This window comes from Opisthocomus hoazin, chromosome 2 (assembly GCF_030867145.1).
Source record: "Opisthocomus hoazin isolate bOpiHoa1 chromosome 2, bOpiHoa1.hap1, whole genome shotgun sequence".
In the NCBI taxonomy this organism is placed as follows: domain Eukaryota; kingdom Metazoa; phylum Chordata; class Aves; order Opisthocomiformes; family Opisthocomidae; genus Opisthocomus; species Opisthocomus hoazin.
Window position 1 is genome coordinate 106,850,693 of NC_134415.1, and position 23,316 is coordinate 106,874,008.

General features: G+C 34.7%; 1 protein-coding gene across 1 annotated transcript in view; it reads left to right on the forward strand.

The window, feature by feature from the left end:
* Window positions 1–23,316, forward strand: part of CSMD1 (CUB and Sushi multiple domains 1) — a 1,295,699-nt gene that overhangs the window by 917,757 nt on the left and 354,626 nt on the right. The window contains exon 12 of the mRNA XM_075445037.1: window positions 3,615–3,727. Within this exon, the coding sequence (XP_075301152.1) occupies window positions 3,615–3,727 (113 nt within the window). The remainder of the gene's footprint in view (window positions 1–3,614; window positions 3,728–23,316) is intronic.

The following is a 23,316-nucleotide window of genomic DNA, read 5'->3' on the forward strand; positions in this document are numbered from 1 at the left end:
TTGGTGAATATTAATTAGTCAATTGAAGTTATATGAGGGGCCAGGTGGATGGGTAGTTTGAGTGTGTGGTTATAGTTTCACTAGGAAACAAATTTAAAAAAACACCAAAACTATCTATTGGATTATTTTTATGTTGAACAATCTCTGGCTGTGTGATGTGATTCCACCTTATTCTGTTTTCTTGTGACTTTGTATTTGTCTTTTTTTTTATTTTTACTTTATATACATGCTACACAGACTTTATATACAGTTAAAGTATCCTGTACATTTCATAAAGACCTAGAATTTTAGAGTTCATCTTATCTGTGTTCGGAAATTATCAATGTAAGTCTTATACATTAATCAGATTACTGTATATAAACAGAGCTGTGTAAACACTTGTTACTTGCTTAGGCACTAGGTTTACACATTTGAATAGCCATTGAGGAATTCTTGCAGGAAAACTGTAGGTTTTCACTTATCTTCCAATACATCTCCACTATTGTCAAGAGACATCAGTGATTTTTTCTTCATTGCTAAAAACCCTCAAACTCTCATTTATAGCAAAGTGCAGGATATGGACCATGGCTTAACATTTGTGGCCTGGTATTTTGATGAAGTGTTTTAACTGGAAAAGATAGGTCAGAAATCAATGGTTATTTCTGTGATTTCAGAAGGTGATCCCCAAAATGTGTCTTTACTCTTCACCTTTTCTTTCTTTATACATCTATTCCTGCAGGTGTCTCCTAAATGGCTTTTGTTTGTATAACTCACTATCTAGTGAGGTATCTTCATGTTACAGGCTACCTATATTATTCACTTAAATGAATGTCACAACTTTGTCAACAGTTATTATTTTATTAGCAAGAGTATATTAATTATTCTGGCTATAACCCGGCATCTTTTTGAACCTGTACAGTTCCTAATTAGTTTGGCAAGCAACGCAGATTTTCAGATTAAGCAGCTGCTTGATCTTCATTCTTACTAGTAATACAGGTCAAACTGAGAAACAGCTACGTATCATTGTGTCTTCTCAGCTTCCTTACTTATCCAAGCTAAGCTCTGTTTGTGTGTTTGCTTATGCTGAGCTATAATAAGTTTATTTTTTTCACCTCCTTTTCTGCACCTATGGTATCATAATACTGTCAACTACTTACTAGCAGGTGGTAAGCAAGAATCTTCTAGACCATATGAGACCACACTCAGCCATTTCAGCAGCAGTTCCAGGTGAACAGGCAGTAGTAATTAGTGAGACCATAGTCCATTCCACTCTGATGGGAATTTTTAATTTTCCATGTATCAGAGTAAGAAACCAAAGTATTTTAGGTATGGGTTTTACAGCTTCTTGTTCATAACCTAGATGGATGAGATTTTAGATGCAAGACAGAAGTCCCATAGCTTTCCTCATGGTTCCTCAGTTGTTCAGCCTCTCATTTTATTATGTCCTTACATTTAAGTTGCAGTATGTCCTGATTTCGGCTTGGATATAGTTAATTATCTTCCCAGTAGCTGCTGACTTTTTCCAGTTTCTTGTATTCAGCTAATGAGCAGGTGTCAGGAGGATGGGGCCAAGCTCTTTTCAGTGGTGCCCAGTGACAGGACAAGGGGCAATGGGCACAAACTGAGGCACAGGAAGTTCCTTCTGAACATGAGGAAGAACTTCTTCCCTCTGAGGGTGACTGAGCACTGGAACAGGCTGCCCAGGGAGGTGGTGGAGTCTCCTTCTCTGGAGATATTCAAGACCCGCCTGGACAAGGTCCTGTGCAGCTTGCTGTAGGTGACCCTGCTTCGGCAGGAGGGTTAAACTAGATGACCCACAGAGGTCCCTTCCAACCCCTACTATTCTGTGATTCTGTGATTCTGTGCAGGAGCTGGGAGGGACATAGCCAGACAGACAGCCAAGGTGGGCAGTGGAAATACTCCATACCATAGACATCATGCTCAGTTTATTAATTGGGTCTGGCCAGGGAGCAGGATTGTGGTCTTCTCTTTTCTGTGAGTTTGAATCCTCTCTTGGCCAGGAGTTCGAACTTATCTGGGAGTTCAGTCTTTTTCAGAAGTTTCGTGAAATTTGTGAAAGCCACAATTTCCAGGTTCCGCGATCGCCGCTCAGGGACTGGATGCAAATTAGTCACTGGGTGGTGAGAAAAAATGTAGTGTGTATAGTTTTTTTGCATATTCATGATTATCATAATTACTATCATTATTAGTAGTAGCAGTACTGTTAGTATTAATATTTTCCTTGTTGTCTTTATCTCAACCCACAAGTTTTACCTTTTGTCCATTTGTCCTCTCCATCTCACTTGGGGGGAAGGGGAGGGGTGAGTTGAGTGGCTGTCAGGTCGTAGTTGCTGTCTTATGGGTTAAACCATGACACAATATTATTAACATGCAGTTGATTGTATTTAAATAATATGTTTGTGGAAGAATCCAAATACTGGTTTCTGTTTTCTTTATAGCTTCTTTCTTGAGAAAGCTTCTGCTTCTGGGGTACCTTGTCTCAGTTTGGCACAGTATTTGTTTTACTTATCTCAGACATGTTTGTTTATCATAGTCAATGCTGAGAGTTGGAAGAAAGACAGAGAATCCAGTAAGTGACCCATAAGAGCAAAATAAAGTACACAGAAATGAGAGACAAAGTCATTACTATGTCCTTACATCAGCTACAGTTACTGCAGTACCTGTAGCTTCCATCCCCAAAGCTTCTAATACATGGTGCTCTACATGGAGTTCAAGGCAGATGTCCTCTTGTAGTGATATTTTTTATTTTCATATTGGATCACAGCTTAGATAGAGATATTCTGCAGTCACTTTTTATGTGCTGTTTTTCCCGCTGCCTCTTGAAAGACTGCATAGCTATCACCAAGATGTGAACAGTTGTTCAGATACAGTACTGGAACCTGTAGGGAGGCATTTTTCACCATTAAGAAGTAATCTACAAAGATATGTATTTTTCTTCATCATTTTTGACACACATCTTTTTGCATTAAGATACCAGAAGTATAGATGTACAAAGGATATTACTGAGAATCTCTAAGGTTTTATGTTGGGATTCACCAGCTTGCCTTATATGTGTTGTATTGAAATGTACATCTCTATACGTAGTTGTCACCCATTACTGTGTGAGAATTAGCATTTTCCCCTGAAATTTAGGAGATCACTGTGAGTTATTTGAATGGAATAGATGAGATTCTAGTAAGTTCTTCTGGACACGTGCATTGTAAGGCATATAAACCAGCTTCCTTCACTTTCAAAAAGAATGGCAAAAAAAGCAATACTAATCTAAACAAGTGAAAACTATTTAATTCATACAGTCCCTCACATCTCTAATAGCTTAGTTACTTAATGAGAGCTTTAGGTAGGAACAATTTAAAAGTGTTTAATCATTGTTAACTTCAATGCAGTCATTCAAAATGTATTTTTTCTATCTCCTCACATTGTTCTAATCTGTGTAGAATAGTTAATTTTATCAAAAAACAGCTGATCAAAACTCTGGGGCAACACATTGTAAATAGGCCTAAATACTATATCAGTAGTTTAAAAGACTCTGCGTTTTTAGTAGTAGTAGTAGTAGTAGTACTATTAGTAGTAATTTATCCCTCTGCAAATGACTTTGCAATTTATCCTACATACAGACTCACTGGATCCAGTGTTCCTGATCTTATTGTGAGCATGAGTAACCAGATGTGGCTTCATTTACAATCTGATGACAGCATTGGCTCACCAGGATTCAAAGCTGTTTATCAAGGTATGCACTAAATTAACTTTTTTAAACTCATGTTGTAACTTCCTTCGTGACAGCCCAACAAATTTATTTCAAATAGGCATTTAGTCCTTTCATGAATTTAGAGTTTTGATACTGTTTCTATTATTAATTAATGTCTAATGGATATACAGATTTGCAAATACCCATAAAATAACTGAAAAGAATCTGAAGTAAAAATGAAAGCTATTATTTTAGTGCTTTTTGCTTGAAGGTCAATACAAACTAAAATTTCTATTGTATTTGAAAAATTGTAAGTGTCACATTCTGCTAACCTGTGTAATTCCTTATATTGGATATTATTTGAAAATTACAGTTAGTTTTCTCAGACTTTATAGGGGTAGTTGCAAAACTTGTTTTCATGCCTCACCAAGAATCTTCACAGACTGAAGTCAAAATTAGTGTGTAACAAAACCAACAGAACAGATATATTGTGTATGGTTGTGGAAATTAAGATGTATAAGACTGTGGAAATTTAACCCAAAAAAAAGTGATTTAAATTACCCTAGCCTCCTTTGTGTTGCTTCTGTCTCAAAGAGATGAGAACCTTGGCAACAAGAGCATCTTCAGTGTTTCTTGTTTGTAAGCTTCAGTTTTGATACTTTCTGAAGTTGATTCATTATGGTAAAAAATACCTGGTATCTGTTAGTGTGTAAGCATGTATTGATATTTTGCATTTTAATAGGTTGCATAGACCTGCAGCTATAAAGAGCTCTTGCTTATTACCATATGATATCACTTTTGGTTAATTTCCATGTTAATTAGTTCACCTTAAGGGTAAGGACAAAAACAGTTAATACTATTTTTCATAGTTTGTTATGGGCACATATGGTGAAAATGATTTGATAGTAATTTTGTCAAAATTAGTTCCATACAAAAGGTGCTGCAAAACATTGAGAGACGATGCACTGTTCAGTAAGTGAGAGAAACTTAAAGAGTGGGAGTTCTCCCTAAACATTTTCCATAAACTGAAGCACCGTATCTAAGTGTTTTGTTTCAGCTGTAGTTACCTTACTGTTTCAACACCAAAAAAGGGAAAACAAGGAGTGAAAAGTTATGTAGATATTAGCTTCAAACTATACCTTTATTGCACAAAGGACATTAAGACAGGCTTGCCCATGCAGGTTTTTAGAAATGGTGTCTGTGGCTGATGGCTTATTGTGAACTTTATGTTGAAAGGAACAAGAAGGGAAAATGCTCCCCAGTGGTCAGCCAGGAAACCGAGTATTGGTTCTCCACATCAGTATCCTTCTACTCTCTGCATTGATGGAGGTGGGGATGATCACAGTGGTTAGGATTGTATTTTCACCAGGATATTTCCCTAGTACAGTATACTTTTCCTTGGGACTCATTCAAACTCACTATTGGTTGTTCCCATTCACAGTACTGATTGGAGTGTGCTAATTAGATCAGGTGTTATGCGTTCATAGGTTGTTAAGTTTCTCTGTGTATATTGTTAGATAATATTTATTGAGTATTTAAATCACTATTATCTACTTTTTTATGCACCTTGTTTTGGTTTTCTTTAATGTGAACTGAAATCTTTGAAACAAAAAGTAAGGAGAGGGGGAGAGAGAAAGGGTGATTCTTATGATGGTGGCAATTGCTTTCCATGAGAATCCTCCATAGCAACACTACTGGGATTTGCAGGTCCATGGCCATGAGAAGAACAGTATGAGAACAATAAGGAAAAAAAAGAATTGCAGAGGCTCTTGAAGCACTATCACAAATGCTGAAGTGAGGTGTTACAGAGCTGTGGGTAAAAAAGCAGACGCAGGCCCATAGCATTACTATGGCTAAGACGTGAAGGTATTTTAAGACATTGTGCAATGTGTTCAGCCTATACAGTTACACAGCTCAAGTATGTTGTGTTTCCTGAGGGCAGTGGCGTATTTTTTATTTAAGTTAACCCACACCTTCTCATCCCTTCTTTCACGGTTTCCTGTTTTTTACTTGTGTCATTTCTAGGGACCATGTTTATTAAGACTATTTTCTTTGCAGAATCCATTTGTACATTACATAAAATGGAAATAGTGTATAGTGGAAAGAGAGTATTGGCACACATTATGTATCTGACACTTTGCATTTTTTCTTCTATCCAAAGTTACAGACTTTATCTCATTGTACCTGTATGAAAAAGTTAAAAAATGTAAATCTATCTGCTGAGTTATTTTCCTGCTATCATTTCTCTTTTGGATATTTCTAATGTAATGGCCTCTGTTTTCAGTTCTGTATTTTTCTAACTTACCGAAGAAATCTTACTTAATTTCTGGAGTTCAGCCTCTTACTTCTGGGGTCTTTCTGAAAACACCTGAAGTATACACTGTGAATTTTGTAGTAGTAGTGGCATCTCTGTTATGAAGTATATTGTGATCATTTGACAGCTGATTTCTGGCTTTCAGTCTCAATTTAGAACTGATTGTGCGTAATTCTGTGTTTTTCTAGTTTTGGCAATTAATTTCAAAATAGTAAAATGTGAAATGTTTGCAATGTCAGAAATGTAGTAAATGTCCTAATATGAAAGTGAATTATAACTTTTTTCTGTTTTACCTCAATGCTCTCATTAAGTTTATTAGAAATTTCTCATTTTCCTTTACTGTTAACAAAACTTTATCCATCTGCATTCTCAACATACATGCTGTTTTAGGCTAAGCGTAAAATCTGAAACCTCTGTACTGTCACAAGTTACTTCAATGATTCTGACTCCCCTTTGTTTAACAGTCAAAGAGCCTGTCCAAAAATAGAATCTCATTTTAATGATGAGAAAGTTAATGGATTGCGACATGTGACCTCAAAGACACTTTCTCTGTTACTGCAGTTAGCTAAAAAGAAAGCAAACTGCCAGCTTTGATGGTCTGTAGAGACAAAGTAGAGGGCATTCTTATTTGAACCTTTTAACCAAAAAGTCAAAGTTTTGCTTAGGATTAGAACTTGACTCCTCAGTCTCTTGGGCAATATTTTACAACTGACTGACTGCATCTTGACTTTGTATCTATTACAGTAAAATCAATTTTTATATTAATATTGACAAAGTGTCATAGACTGATTGCAGTTTGTAGAAAATTATTACTTTAGCTGAGCATTGTCTCACTTTAATTATGAATAGAGAAGCACTGTGATGATGCAGTTGAGCTATCCTACATTAGTATGTCCACCTAAAAATGACAAGAAATGACACCTGTAAGTGAACTGATACGCATCACAGATTTTGTATATAAGTAGGAAACTTAACCCTCTTTACAGTTTGCCTAAGGGATTAAAGGAGGAACAATTTTTTCTGTATTATTATGCCTCCACTTTGGCTCACCTTCAGAAACATCTTAATGTCAGAAATATGAAGTGCTGTCTATATTCTTGTTACTCAGATTTCTTGATTTTGAATTGATTTCTTGATTATGAATGGATATTTAAGATATTTGATATTTACTTTAAGAAAAGTTCTGTAGTCTGCCTAATTAGTCAGGCTGCTTGGACTGCACAACGCAGCTCTCCCATAGTTGGATGCACGAGAAAGATTTCAGACATAGGTCCTCAAGAAATAGTTACCAGTAATAGTTTTTGATACAGAGGAATACCACTGTAGCTGTATCACTGTATGCAATGGAAGTTGAGCTATAGAAACACAGATAATAAAAATAATGTTGAGATTAGCTTGTTAACTTGACAAAGCTGATAAACTGCTACTGTGTTAAATTGTTCTGTCCTTGAAGAAAGAGACATGTTGTAATACCACACCCAAGTATATCAAAGGATCTGTATGGAAATTCTCTTTCCATTATAATCTATCACAATTTTCCTTACTGAAGCCAGCATGACCTGGTGTCACTCCACACCTTTTCATTAAGTAAAGAGAAGGAAGACAAAATGTGCTATTATACATAGTTAATGTCACTAAAATGGATATTGTCTTCTGCCACAGACATAGAGAAATTAGTGACACTGTGTATTTCACAGCTGAGAATTTATGATTAAAAACTCTAACATTTCTCTGTGAATACTTGTGTATGTAGCTACTTGTGTAGAGAGGGCTGTGTTAAAGTTGTTGAGCTCTGTTAAAGAACGATAAAAATGAGAAGGAAATTTATTCAGAGCAAAAAATAACAGATTTAGGCTGTCATTAAGACTGTATTCAGAATTTCAGTGATGACGTGTTTAGAAAGTAAAGGATTTAAGAGACTGGATTGTAAGTTCTGGTTATGTCTCTAATTTAATTTTTACTTTCACGTGTGTATTTAGTAAGGTTTTGAAAGACTTCAGCGTATTTCTCCATACAAAGGAGACATATCTGTAATCCTCATATGTCACCTCCTGGAGAAATAACATAAACATGCTGAATGGTAATCTTGTTGAAGGTTGTTGCCAGTCTCCCTTGTTGAAGTTGCTTCAGTCCAAATAAATTTTAAACATGCATTAGAACAGGGCCTGGTGTCTTCCGAGCACTCTGATTGTATTGATTTAGGTTGACCATGAGTACTTAGTTTAGATGAGTAAACTGTTTATAGGAAGAAATTTTTCTGAGCTCTAACTTAAACAGCAGTCCTGGCATGCAATGACACTAAAACCTCATAGATTTTTTTTTTTTGTATTACTGTATATATAAAGAACAACATGAAACATACACTTAAATAGAGATAGAGTGCATAAAGTGTAATCCTAAAGATGAAAACAATATTAGTATCAGGATACCACCATTCTGAGGTCACGGGTTAATCTTGTAACAGCAACAGACAAAGTGTATTTCTACCAATGACATGCTAAGACTGTATTTGTATGAGGAAACCTTTCTTGCAGTTTGTTGCTGGTCATAGCATAAAGCAGGGACTTTTTTATATGCAATAGGTAAAGAAATTTCATTGAAGTAATTTTTAAATCATACGCTTATTTTTTTGTTTTAATTTGTTTTCCTCTTGGGCTGCATTTCAATTGTGTTTTGACCACAAGTGAAGACCACCCATGCCCAACCTTGCCCAGCAACTTGTGATCTGATGTAGTATTTATGCAGATTTGAATCAGGAGAAAGATTTGGTTTATGTTATTTCTTAATATAGGTCCAAGCATACATTTACCTGTTATGTGGGTGAGATAGACATAGTCATTGCCATGCATATCCAGGTCAGGATAATGTAATATGGTAAGATGACGTTATACATTGTAGCAAGGTGAATAAAGTGCCTGAGTTCGGTTTATTCCACTTCTGTCATGGGTGTGCCACATCTAACAATAGCTGCTTTATGGCTGTTAAGGTCCAAGGTAAATCGTGCAGCCAGCTGATAATTAGGCTCCTTCCATGCTTGTGTTCCCATCAGCTGTACCATGCTAACATAGGAGCAGATGACAGTCAACTTGAACTTTTAGAATTTTTTTAATCCTGAGATTTTTCTTCCCTTCAAGCCTGTAGACCTGTAAATCTGATAAAAATATTTAATCTTTTACTTCCAGACTTCTTGATAACCAGTATAACAGTTTCGTAGCCTGTTTAGAACTCGCATTTATTCCTGTTTTTACATGATTATATAAACTAATGAAGTTATTTCACCAGCCTATCCTCTAGTTCATAACAGTGTTATAAAAGAAATCTGGTGACTCAGTGATATAATCCTGAACATTTCATATAATTTGAAGTTATTAAGAATTCTTGTAGATGTCAAGAAGTATATCAGCCCCTGCAAGCAGCTGAAAATGTCAAGTTTACGACCTTAATTTGTACTGATGCTCAACTGAGCAGTAAAGCTTTAAGCTTTTCATATGATGCTCTTTGGAAGAAGATACTTCTTTCCTCCTGAGACTAGTAGAAAAATACTTTCAAAAATGTATTTCAGTTGCTCAAATAAATGTCAGTTGTCTGTTTGCATACAGCTATAGTACTTAGTAAACCTTAAATCAGTGCAGTTTTTTACCAGCATACAACTAGCTTATAAATGTCATTGCACTACCAATATTGATATAAAACTTTGTTACTGCTTGGAGATTTGATAAAACCTGTGCTGAAAGAAATTAATGAAATTAGGCTTTTTTAAGACTCTCACAATGAGACCTTCATTCTGAGAAATCATTATGTACAGTGTAATGCTTGGAAACTCATAAGTTATTCAAGGAAAACTTTGAGCTTCCTATTTTGCTCTAAACTTTTCCCTTTCTTTCATCATTTTCATGTATATTATATTATCTTTTTATATTTCATTCCTATGTATTATAATTTAGACATTATTCAAGTGTGTGCTTTTGGACGACAGGCAGTAAATATATTTCATGTTTTATGTGAATATTTTCATATGGTAAAGCTATTTGGTTCTGTGGAGAACTGTCATAGAGTTTCACCGTTTTGTTGTATGAATAAATCTGTTTGTAGTGCCATACAATGCATGTTAGTTTTGTGAATGGGCAAATGTTAGTCACTTAATTTCCAGCAAAATATATTATCAGTCATTTTCAGATAAGGAAGTTTTCTTGTATTGTTACCTGACCTTTTAGAGTATATTGTTCAGGTAAACCTACAGCAGGCAGTTTTCAGTTTCAACATCTTTGAGTTTTCTTTCAAGGAACAAAAGGTATCATCAGTAGGTTACTAACAGAGTGAAAAGAGGCATGCTAAGTTACTAATAATTACCACAACAGTTTCAAAGTCATTTTTATTAGTGGACAATAACTTTGCCTGAGTTTTGTACAATGGTTGGGGTGGCAGACAGAACCCACTTTCCATCTAGAAAATACACATGGTCTTGAGGAACATAACATCAAGGTGATGTGCTTTAATTGGCTGAGTATGTTACTTATGAATATATTACCAGGCTGTAGCAGGTAAGATCGAATTTGCATCTATGCCACTATCATTTATTAAACAGTTGCAAACAACAGAGGTTCAGTGAAGAGTATAAAAAGGAGCAAGCATCTAACACCACATAACTCTTCTTCTCCCTCCTAAATTAACATAATAACAAATCATAAAAGTCCACATTGTTCGAATATAAATTTGTTAAGTAAATGCATTTTATGCCTTTTTTATTTTTATGTTAATTGCATAACTCTGCTTCTAATGTCTTTTTCTTATTTTATAAGGGCAGGTTTCAGAGTCTTCAACCAGGTCTTGATACCATTATGCTCAATTATGCTCCACAGACATACAATCAGTATCTGTTATTCTTCTCAATCTGTTTACAGATTAACATATCAGTTCAGTTATACTGTTTAAGCAATGTATTAGCTTCTTCCACTCTAACTTTTAATGTAATGCATTCTTTTGTGCTAATAATGGAGATTCCCAATATGCTGGAAAAGAACATGTATGTTAAAAATAATATGGTTTGCAGACCTGATATCTGTGTCTAGTTTTAATTTTCTGATTTAATTGAGGAATGTTTTTCTTAATACGCTGCATTATTTAAACTTTAGAATTTAAAAATTAAAAAATCCATATGCTCTCAAGTTTTAAAATTTGGTTAGGTAAAGCCAGTATGCAGCAGGTGTATTTGTTCTTATTTATATGACATGACTGTGGCTGGGAAGCTTCTCTCTCCATTCCCCTCCAGATTGCAGCTGTGTCTGACTGGTTAGGTACATGTGCATTCATATCTTTTCAGTGATTAACTCTAAAGTTAAAACTTAACACAAGTTGAAAGCCTTTTCTTGCCTCTTTGCATAAAAATATTATACATTGGAACAATAACATCTTCCTCTGAATAAGAGAGAATTGTTATGTTTTAGCTCAGCCAGTGAAGATTATTCTTCTAGTCAAACTTCTTTGGAAAGTAGTTTTACATCATGATTAAACACATTCCATATAGAAAACAGCTCAGACATTTTTGTTGTATTATAGAAAAGTAAAATGTTATACAGCTTTTTATCTAGGTTAATTATTAAGTCTGTTTAATTTTAACATAAATATCATTTCCAGATTCTAATTTAACTGCAATTGGAAGTTTACCATGGCCATATGTTCTGAAAAACATTATTAACATTTGGTGATTTTTCTTAAAAACTAGATAGTAACAAATTTTATAAACATAACTGGTATTTTCTAAGAAGATGCTAATAAGATATACAGGAGAATTAAGTGTAAGGATTAACTGACCTTTTGGAGGTTTTGTTCTTTTTTTTTGTTTGTTTGTATTTTACTTCTGATAGGGTTTTTTTTTGTACTTTGTTACTTCCACTGAAAACAACCCTCAGCAATGGAAATGGATAGAGATAAATAGAAGTTTCAGAAACATAAATCCATCTTTGCTTCTTAGCAGATACAGCTCAATTGAAGGTTTCCTAGAACAACTTCGTCATTTTAAGTAAATGGAAATCTGCAATAGCTTTTTACCAGTTAAAACTTTCTCTCTTTGCTGTCTTTCTGATATTCATTTTTAAAATAAAGAAAGCCACAGTGTATGCACAGTGTCCATCTACATTACCTAGGAAGATAGTCCTCTTGCTCTTTAAAGCCTAAATAATTCTAGTTTACTAATTTGCCTTATATATTTCAGAAAGTGGTGAAACACTCAGAATGTCATGTTAAAATCTACAGCTCAGATTGTTTGGCATTTTAAGCATCCTCCATCATTTGTAAAGTTTCTGCAGATGGTGGTCTGAAAGAAAGATATATCATAGCTAGACAGCAACAGATAGGAAGTTATGAGTTTTTATTTTGATAGATACTATGATAAATTCTTATAAAAGTATTTGATTTTTATGACAGTTTTCTGTATCTGACTGGAAAGATCAAACTATGAGAATTATGTTGCCCTTTAGTTTTTAACCCTTTTATGTGTGACACCTGCACTCTGGTTACAAGAATCAAACACTTGACTTTAAATGAGCAGTAAGTCAGTCTTTCATTTTGCCTCCCAAGTGGTGCCACTTAGGTGAAGTTTTATTTTCTTGTCTGTTACTTTAAGTAACCGTCCTTTTTGCAGCAGTAATGAAAGTGTTATTTAAATGATGTGAAGGCTGATACACCTTCGACTATATTCATAAAATCATAGAATAATTTTTGTTGAAAATGACCCTTAAGATATTTTCTTTAAATACATCCTTCTGAAGAAATGTGTGAATGAGCTTTTAAAAGTGATGTTACCGGTGAATTCAATAAACTCTAAATAAAGCATTGTTTTAAAGATCTTGCTAAATATTTGATTTTCTTCTGTAATATTGTTGTCATTTTTCTCGAAGCAAATATCTATCTAGAACTTCACCAAAAAAAAGATATTGTTTCCAAGCCACAAAAATTCAAAACATGAATAAAATGCTTCGTATTTAGGATGCGAATGATCGAAGATTATCTTGTACTAAGAGTCAGACTTTGACTGTCACAGAATTCTCTATGTATATATATGCATAGTGTCACTGTACTACTAGTTCTTTTTATGAAACAACACAGGATAATTTGATAAATAGAAAAAATTAAACCTATATTCTTATGACAAGCTGAAGGCACATGTTTGTTTGACCTTAAAAAGACACTGTACACAAAATCTTGTTTCCAGTAAGTCCTTCTGGCAGTCCTTTTTAGTTTTAAAAAATGCATATATATACATTTATAGCTATATGAAGTGCATTTCATGTATTAATATAATTTCAAAGGATTTAATATTCTCTCACCTCAAAATTCACTGAAAATTTTTTATATAGTGGTTTTCTTGTACATGTATTAGAATACATTGCATAATATACAATGAATTCTGTACATTTTTCTGACATTTAGTAGGAAATGGATCTTCTAAAAAGTGCAGTCTTGGTGTTTTCTCAACATAGTTCATAGAACATTGTACAGTGAAGATTTCTAAGTGCAAAGAGTAATGAATTACATTAAATGGGGTATTTGTGCAGATGAAGCCGTATAAATATGTGCTGACTGTGGATGAAAAACATATTAATGCAGTCAATAATGTAATATATTTTCAGAAGGAAATGACATTTGGAGAGCAGTACAAGCAGCCTTCATTGCCTACAGATTTGGTCTGTAATATAATATTGCAGCCTTAAAAAAATGTACTTTGTGGCATTTTTAATAACTTTGGGTTTAATTACAGACCAGTCTTCTATTCCCTTGTACCTTCCCCTCTCCTCTGACCTTTACAGGCCAGCATAGCCATGGCCAATCCTCTCTTGAGTAGAAAATTATGCACTCTTCATGGAAAAATTTTAAAAAAACAGTGTCTTTACGATTCACTTGTAGGCTTGGTAATAGTATAGCTTTTTCAAAGGATCTTTGTTTTTCCTTTTAGTGTCCAAAGAATGGCTTAGTGCTTAAGGAAATTTCAGAAAGCAAAGTACTATTTACTTTAAAACAAAGTCATTATAGGCAGAACACACAATAAAGCAATTTATGTTTTACAGCTATTCTAGCAACATCAGGTGTGATATATAAAATAAATGAAGTACATGACTCCTTGTAAATGCAGATGCAAGCTAGTTCCAGTCTATGTCTGTAGGTATGTGTGTTGATGTGTTTTTCCTCTCTTTTGAAAGAAAAACAAAGTTAGCATCATTTCCCTCAGGCAGTCAGTATATTTGGGTTTATTTAGATGCCAGGGAGCTGTATTAGCATGTGTGCACTTGCATAGCCTTGCTCACAGAACTAAGACTTCAAATATTTTTTTTTCTGAAAAGATATAAAACTTTTTCCTGTCATCCTCACATTTCAATCTATCTGTCTTTGATGGTTCGAAGGCCTTACATTTGTTGCCACTTTTTATTTTCTAATGTCTGTATGCCCTCTGCATGAAATAGTTAGCAAAAAAAGTTTTTGTACAGTCATCTTTATATAGAACATGATAAAAAACTTGCATCTGTTAATGCTTCTATTGTGTTATATTAGTATGCTGTAGAAAAGATTACTGAATTTCAGTGAGTAGCATTTCTCAAGCTTATCCGGCTTGCAACTGAACTTTGTTGGACTCTTGATTCCAAATATTATCATAAGCAGTTGAGTTTGGTTCAAAATCTAATACACTGCTTGGAACCACCACCATAGGTTCCTCTTGTGCTGTTTTGCTAATAGTATGTAAAGAAAAGAGGAGGAATTGTAAAGAGTATTAGGAAGAACTGGATGTCAAAGAAAACATTCAACTCTTTTTTTAATTTCCATTTTACGGCCTTGAAGGTAACTGTCAGAAGAAGTGTTCTTTGAGATCTAGTCTTTAGATTCTAGCTCACTGTAGCAATTTAAAATTAAATGCTGAGTTTCATTAATGAGTATAATAATTTGGAAACTACAAAATTGATGCTCTAAGTGGTCTAAATGACATGATAGAACAAGTAAGAATTAACAATTGTACTGTTGTGGACACACATCATATGACATCATAGCATTTTCCAGTGTGCAAGGAAACATAAAGGAAATAAATAACCCCCCAGAGATTATGTTAGTAAAACTTTACTTGTCAAACACTTTAAAGTCACATATTTTTGCTTTTAGGCAAATATCTCTGTGATGAACCGATGGAGTATTTTACTTATACCCTGGTGACTCTATGAAAGCCATAGTTAAGCCTGATTATACATAACTGTAACAGGCATAGAACTGTCTTGTAGTGATTTGCTGCGTTTTTTGGGTTTGTGCGTTTAACCTTCACAGACAAGCAATATTCAGAGGGATTTTTTTTTTTCCCCAAAACCCTCATGTTTTAAAATTCCCAGCATAACCCAACCTATCCTTCTTCCTTTTTCTTCTGGGTATGAAAGTGGAAAAACAAGATATTGAATGGAGTTTTCCAACTGGCAAGTTGCAAAGTTAAATAGATGGCTAAAAATGCTTGTGAAGACTCTGTAACATGCTTTTGTGAAATTTCAGTTGTTTAATTTCTCTCACTGAAAGGAATACATTATATTTTTTTATTTATTTACGTATTTAGTTTCTTGTATGTATACTACCCTAACAAAATATTTACATGTACGTGTAAGTATGCACTGTTTTGCTATGGTTATATGGAATATCTTCCAGAGTGAATTCTAAGCTGTGAGACTTCTTTTATTTGTCTGTGGAATAGTTTTATGTTAGGTTACGTTCCTCAGGAAGTGTTTTTTATTAGAGAGAAAAAGGCCCTGTTTCTTGTTCTTGTTGCTAAAGCGTTGGTCAGGTCAACATCTTTGGAAAGAGAAGGATCATGTGTCTTTCTTGAGCTCGGCCCAGGGCTCTCAGATGGCTAAGATGACAAGAGCAAAGAAGGAAGGACGCACAGCAAAAAAATTGTAATCTTACACAGGTAGGAATAACAGGAAGCACTTTGTAGATGGAAGGGGGACACATGCAATGTAGTTTCAAAGTTAATCAAGGAGACAAAATTTTTCTCGGAGATCTCAGTGGAAATTGTGCACCCCTGTAAAGTGTTACAAGTTTCTGGACTGAGTGCAACTCTGGAGGGCAGGATTTGTCCCACAAGGATAGAATATGGGAGCGTATAGCCTAATGATGCTTTATTTTTTTCTATTTTTTTTTGCCCTTCAGAAGAATGTCTTTAGAGCAACATTTCCTCCTTCTTGCTTCTTTACTGAAATAGAATAAAGTAAAATTAAGTTGTTTGAAAGTCCACACTGCACTAATATCAGTACGTTCAGTTGCAATGTAATCACTTTTCCGATTTCAAATACTGCCAAGGCATCTTTCTCCCTCTTTATCCATATCCATGGATAACTTCCAAAGCTAACATTTTTCGTTTCAGCAGTGTCTGCTTCTATAACCTGCATTAGAAGCATATCGATCTTGAAGCTCCAACACATTCCACGCATGACATCCCTTTTAATCTTCCATTTTGTTTGGTGAAACTGAGTTTGTCACTCGTCTTCTTTAAAGAGGAGGGACACCCATTGTAAAGTCCAGTAGTGGATACTCAGGGAAAATAAGGTTCTTCCATCTAACAACAATTTTATTTTACAAAATTCTCAGCTGACATAGCCCTGAAATTTTCGTGTTTGCTTTTTCCTTTGCCTAGTATGAGAAAAAGCAGTGCTTATGTCCGTACATACGTGCAAGAAGACATATAGACCTACAAAATATGTCACATGGTGACAGCATCTTGAAAATACTGTGGCTACTATTGATTAACTATTTTTCTGTATTACCATTTGTATAAAAAATTGTTTGGATTGAGATAAAAAATTATATACTTAGCTAGTTGAAGCAGTTCTTTTGCCTAATGAGAATTCGTTATTCACATTTATGTTTGGAGATACTATCATTATCTAATTTTAAGCCATTTAATATGTGCTAAATTGATGTTTTATGCTGCCAATTCTTCATTAGGATGTCATGGGCTGCTAATATAAAGGGTTGAAAGAAGTCCAAACATATTGTGTCAACCAAGTTTAGAATCTAAAAATCATGTTGTTTGTATGACATAACCAATTTTCCATGAAAACATGTAAATTAATTTGTTATATTTTCATCTTTTAACCTTTTAGAAATAGACTCCTGTCTTGGCTGTTCCATTACTTTGCTTAGGAACAGTGTTGGCTTTGCAATCCTATAATTACACAGGTCAATTTACTTGCACTTTTAAAATATTGGTAGCTCAAGCTCATTGATTCCTTTCTAGACAACTACCATCTCTTCCTTGCCAGGATTTAAGATAATTTTAAGTAAAGACATTCAAAGATATTCTGTTGTAAAGGAAAATAAAGCATATCAGTTTCCCAGTTGAGGAGAAAAATTATATACATATGCATTTGTATATTTCCTTGGGTCCTCTTTTCTCCAGTTTTTGAAAGAGTTATTACATGTGACCTTGTCCAGTCAGCTGGGACCTTCATTGTCCTCCATAAGTTCTTGAAGATAATTGCAAATAGTTCATAGTCTGCTTCAGTTTAAGTAATTTAATGTGAATTTAATTAGGCCCTGTTCCCTTGAATATGTCTACATTTTCTAAAAAGTCCTTAACGTGTTCTCTTCCTATCCTGCACCTTAATTAATTTATTTAAACTTTTATTATCTGGCTTTGACTTTTTTTTTTTTGCTGGAAAAGTGAAAAAAATGTTCTTCATTCTCCTTTGCTGATAGCTATTTTTCTTTGTCTTACATTTAATGACTTTCTACAAGCTCTTTTATTGTCTTTTGCCTCATTCCATGGTTCACCTTTTCACAAGATTAATCCTTACGTTATTCTGATCATTTCTGAGGCAGTTGCACTTGCTTTTTACTGTACTTCCTATTTTTCACTGTAACATGCTAACTTGCATTCCAGTGGATATCTTTGGGCTAACCTTTGTCCAGGGCACTACTCAGCCTTTTGTAGGTCTACTCTTTCTGTTAGTAAAGTGTGGCCAGCAGGTCGAGCGAGGTTCTCCTTCCCCTCTACGCTGCCCTAGTGAGGCCCCATCTGGAGTACTCTGTCCAGTTCTGGGCTCCCCACTTCAAGAAAGATGAAGAGCTACTGGAGAGAGTCCAGCGGAGGGCTATGAGGATGGTAAGGGGACTGGAACATCTCTCTTATGAGGATAGGCTGAGGGAGCTGGTCTTGTTCAGCCTGAAGAAGAGAAGGCTGCGAGGGGACCTAATAAATGTTTATAAATATCTGAAGGGTGGGTGTCAAGAGGATGGGGCCAAGCTCTTTTCAATGGTGCCCAGTGACAGGACAAGGGGCAATGGGCACAAACTGAGGCACAGGAAGTTCCGTCTGAACATGAGGAAGAACTTCTTCCCTCTGAGGGTGACGGAGCACTGGAACAGGCTGCCCAGGGAGGTTGTGGAGTCTCCTTCTCTGGAGATATTCAAGACCCGCCTGGGCAAGATCCCGTGCAGCTTGCTGTAGGTGACCCTGCTTCGGCAGGGGGGTTTGGACTAGATGACCCACAGAGGTCCCTTCCAACCCCTACCATTCTGTGATTCTGTGTGATTCTGTAAAGAAACATGAACTTTGCAATTTGAACAATATGACATTCCTAATCACAAAGCATTAAAATAAAAATCTGCAGTGAGACTGAAAGCCTCACTATATGTTGATAACAGACGATAATGAATGTTTAAGGAAAAGAAGGTGAAGTATGCAGTAATAAATCAAGAGACAGAGATAATTCGAGTACTTTCCCTGTTCCCAGTGATGTCTCGATTGCTTTCTCTTTGTTTCTCAATAAAGTCTTCTTCCATGTATTTGTCCAATTACTTTTTGAACACATGTATTTCACCTCACAAAAAAAGAGATTTCCAGTCTATTTAATTAGTCCTCATTTCCTGAGGAACAGTAATTTTGATCTTTTGATTTCCTTCCCTAGTTCTAATGTGTCATCCTTTTTTATATGGAGGAGCAGAACTGCATATAATATTCAACATGCAAATGACTTAGGTTTCTGTGTGATGCAGAGATACTATTTTCTGTTTTGCTTCCTAGAAATTTCTAACATTTCTAATAGCTTACAGTTTCATAGAATTATCTTTAGTACACCAGAGTTCTTGTTCCCGAGTGGTGACTGTGAATTCAGAACGTATCGTTGTGCCTGCAAGCTCATAATTTTTTTTTTTTTCAGATTTATTTTCTACAATTATTGAAAATGAATTTCACCTGCTGTTTCATTAGTTGGTTAGTTGGTATCATAAACTTTTATGCAACAAGTAACAGAAAGATTCTTCCTCATACCTATTCAGGTTTGGTCTGCTTCTACCCCTGGGCATACAAAATTGTTTGTAAATATACTATAGTTTTATTTTTCTGCGTTCTGTGATGGAATATTTAAGTACATAGTAAATATAAAACTTAACATATTTGTCAAAAAGGTTTGATTTTTTTTTCTTCTCAAATTGTTTTATTATTTTCAAGGATTTTTATTTTATACTATAGGATACAATGTGATATGAATTGATGTGATATTATTACCAACAAGCCATCCATATTCTATGATAGTGAACTCTTAGCTTAAATGGACTTCCTATAAAAATTTTTCATGTTGCTTTTCCATCTATCTGATTCTAAGGTCATGTTTGTTTTTTGATATGATACAGAATGCAGTAAGGTAGACGCGACAAAAATTAATCTACTGTATATGATCTGTGGCCTTTTTGATAACAGCAAGGACAAAACATTTCAGAGAAATTATGAGAATCTCTTAGAATGCTGCTTGGAACTATATGACCTGTGAAGGAGGCCTTCTCTTTTTGTAGTTGGAGACCGATAATAAATTGTACTGTAAAATTTCCTTGATGATATTTACTGGAATAATGATAAAATTGTGATAATCATAAAGTTATCATGCAAGGCTGCCCTGTTTGTAGGTTTAAGTCAACCTCAGTTTAGCTTTAATAGCCACTTTTACAGTCCAATTATGTGCTATCTGAAGTATTTTTTTTCTGTTAGTTTTGTTTTGTCATTTTCACTTTCAGTTGTTGTTCCCATGTTCCTTTGCAGGAATCATATGTATAATATCATTCTTTTACTTATGTTCTCTTCTGCAATCCTGAGCAATCTCTCTATTCCTTCTCTTTGTATAAGGGTTCCTCTTGGTGTTAGGGTTTCTCCATTTGTGTTTTTCAGTTTCTACAAAGTTATTTAGATTAGAAACCAGTATTACATATGCATTTCAAAGAAGGCTGAACTGCTTGCTTATGTAAACAGTAGCATTTTGTCCTTCCTTAGGTATTTTGTACTGCCAGTTCTTTGTCTATTTTTAAAACAGTATTCCCTATGGAACAGAGATGGAACAGAAGGGACCTTCAATAGTGTCTGGTTCTTTGTCCTAAACTGAAACTATTGCCTTGTAATACTGAGAATCCATGTGTAATTTTGCAGCTGGTTAATTTTTATAAACTACCATGGTTTCCAGTGAAGCAAGAAAAAGTATATTTCAGAGGAACACAGTATTATTTTGGGATACCCAGTTGAGTCCTCTCCTCCATCATAAGTTTCTTGTGCAAAACTTTTACAACTGTAATCTATATATCTGTTCAGGAGTGGTAAAACCATTTCTGATTCTGCTTTCTATTTTTCCTATGCAGAAGCCCTAGAGAGCCAAGCTCTCTGTTCCTGCCACTGAAGAGTACTTACAGTTTTAAATATTTACTCTATAATTTAATAGTGGCATTGAAGCCACAATGGCCTCAAGACAGGGGAGAACAAGTGTGCAGATAGAAGTAATGTCTCATTAGCCCATTTGTAATTTCTCTATTTATAACTCATCCACCTAACAAAAATGATGGTCTTAACTGAATTATTTGCTTTATGTCACATTACAGTTGCAGACTTTGTCTTGATGTATGTTATTTCCCTTTCATTAAGAGAGATTTAAATGACACTATCTGGGACTGAAATTTGAGTTCTAATGGTGAGATGTAACGTGTAGCGTCACAATGTGCTACTAATCCAAATAAGTTTTCTTATTGAGATCAGTGGGAAGATCAGCTTAGAGCTTCATGGTATACAATAAATAGTGTATGAGTTGGGATAATTAAAACACAGCATTTGTCAGATCAGTTTGTTCTATGTAACAGTATTTTTTCTGTCTCTCTTCTAAATTTAAGAAAGTGTTATATGAGTGTCAGATTCCACTCTGTTAGGTTATGACTGTTAACACAGGGAGGTATGAGGAATAAGAGGAAATAAACTAAGTGATCAGTTTTCTTGTATTTAAAACATTAATTTCTGTGGCCTATCATGTAAAAGTTTAGGTGTTACACTGAAAAGGTCCTGTCTGACACAGAAATAAACTGCCAAATTATCTCTTCTTTTGTAATAGTATACCTGTCAGCTCTCAGATCCCCTTAACCTATCTTGACTATAGCTAAGATGATAATTATGAAATGTTGTCAAATTCATGATTTTAGGTTTTAGAAGCATTGACTTCAACTTTCTGATAGACTTGAACTACTGAGGTTTGTTTATGTATCTCTTCTTTGAAACAATAAATTGCTGTGTGACCCACATGTGCTTGAAACATTTAATTTAAATTGCATTTATGCATCTTAATTTTTAAAGTGTGAGGATATTATTAACAGTCTACTGGTAAAAGTTGTATCTCGCTGCAGATTTAGTGATTTGATGATGTTTCTCTAAACTAGAATATTGGATAGTGCGAATGAAAATATAGTGGCATTAAACATTTCATTTTAACTCTGTATTTGTAGTCCAGAAACAAGGGAAAAAAAGACAGATGACTGCCATGACTAATAAATACAAGACTGCCAAATGTTACAATCTATGAAGTATGTTATTACATATTTCACATACCTGCGTCAAAGTAATGCAAAGCTTTTTCATTAGAAGACTTAAATTGCAATGTGACGCCTTTCAAGCCGTGGTCATAATACTTATTTAGATGCTTAATATCTCTTTATAATTTCCATCTTTCTTCCTTCAAAAGAAAACACAGCAACAGAAGCATCTTTGATTAAATTCAGAGGGGTATGATCTTTTCTGAAATCTAATCTTGTCATCCTTCCAACATGAAAGAGAGAATACTCCTTGAAATTGCGTAAATATTTCTAGTTTACAAACAAGATGAAAAGTCTCTTTCCTCAGGCTACTGAAAGAGGCTACATGAAAGACAGAAACAATTTAATAAGATCATTGTTAATATTTTGGTAACCAGAGGAAGCTGGTGTTTAAACTGGAGCTTGAGAGCTTATTTGCAAACTTCATGAAGTTCACACAGCTCTAAGGACTCAAATCTAAAGAAGTCCAGCATGGAATAAGTACACAGAATAATCCTAAATGAAAAGGGGGTTTATTGCCACACTTTAAATAGGTTAGCATAGCTTTTGTTTTTGTGTTTGTCATTTTCAGAACCTTTTCTGTCCTGTATGATTTCTCTAAGAGCTCAACATAGCTCCAACTGTAGTGGTCAGAAGAATGTTCTCTTTTCAGCAAACAGATATACAGCCTCTTTGCAATTTATGAAGCAGAATAATTGGTGCATGTGTTGAAATAATTGGCACAATGCACTTCAACTTAATTTAGACATTTGAAAAATTTGTTCTCTGATCATATCAGTGGAAGTCGGACTGGTACCAGACGAGAGAATGAAATAAAATACTGTGTTAATTCCCAGAGGACAGAAAAATGTTGGGGATCATTACATGCCTGTAATACTTTAGATCTGGTTATAAACAAGTAGTATTGTTTATGCATATATACAAACCCCTGCATTTGGCCTTCTACATGTTCCCTAAGTTTTGGTCTGTCATTAATATTTGTGACAGAAAGCTAGCTCTTTAGTAAACAGAAATGTACAGACGCTCTTGCACCTGACTTAATCTGCTTTGTCACTCCCTCATCATCTCCTGAACACTGAGAAAGTGAAGGTTTAATACGGTGTTCTGCTGCTTGCATAATTTTTACATCGATTTATATTTTACAATACTTTAACGAAAAAAAGAAGAATTCAGACATTATAACTGAGACTACTACTAAAAATTTATATCTTTTTATGCGGAAGATACGTTTTGTCGTCTTAACCACTACAGACCTGCAATCAGTGTATGTATTGGAAATTCAGCCAGCTAAGACACAGCCTTTTGGATATCGATGTTTTTTAAATATTTTGGAAGGAAATTGTCTGATGCATACATTAATTAATTGTAATAAAGGAGCATATACAGATGTTGAATTGAAAAATTGCATGAAAAGTTGTTAAAGTATCTAAGTTCGATGTTCTCTTTGATTTTGTGGTGT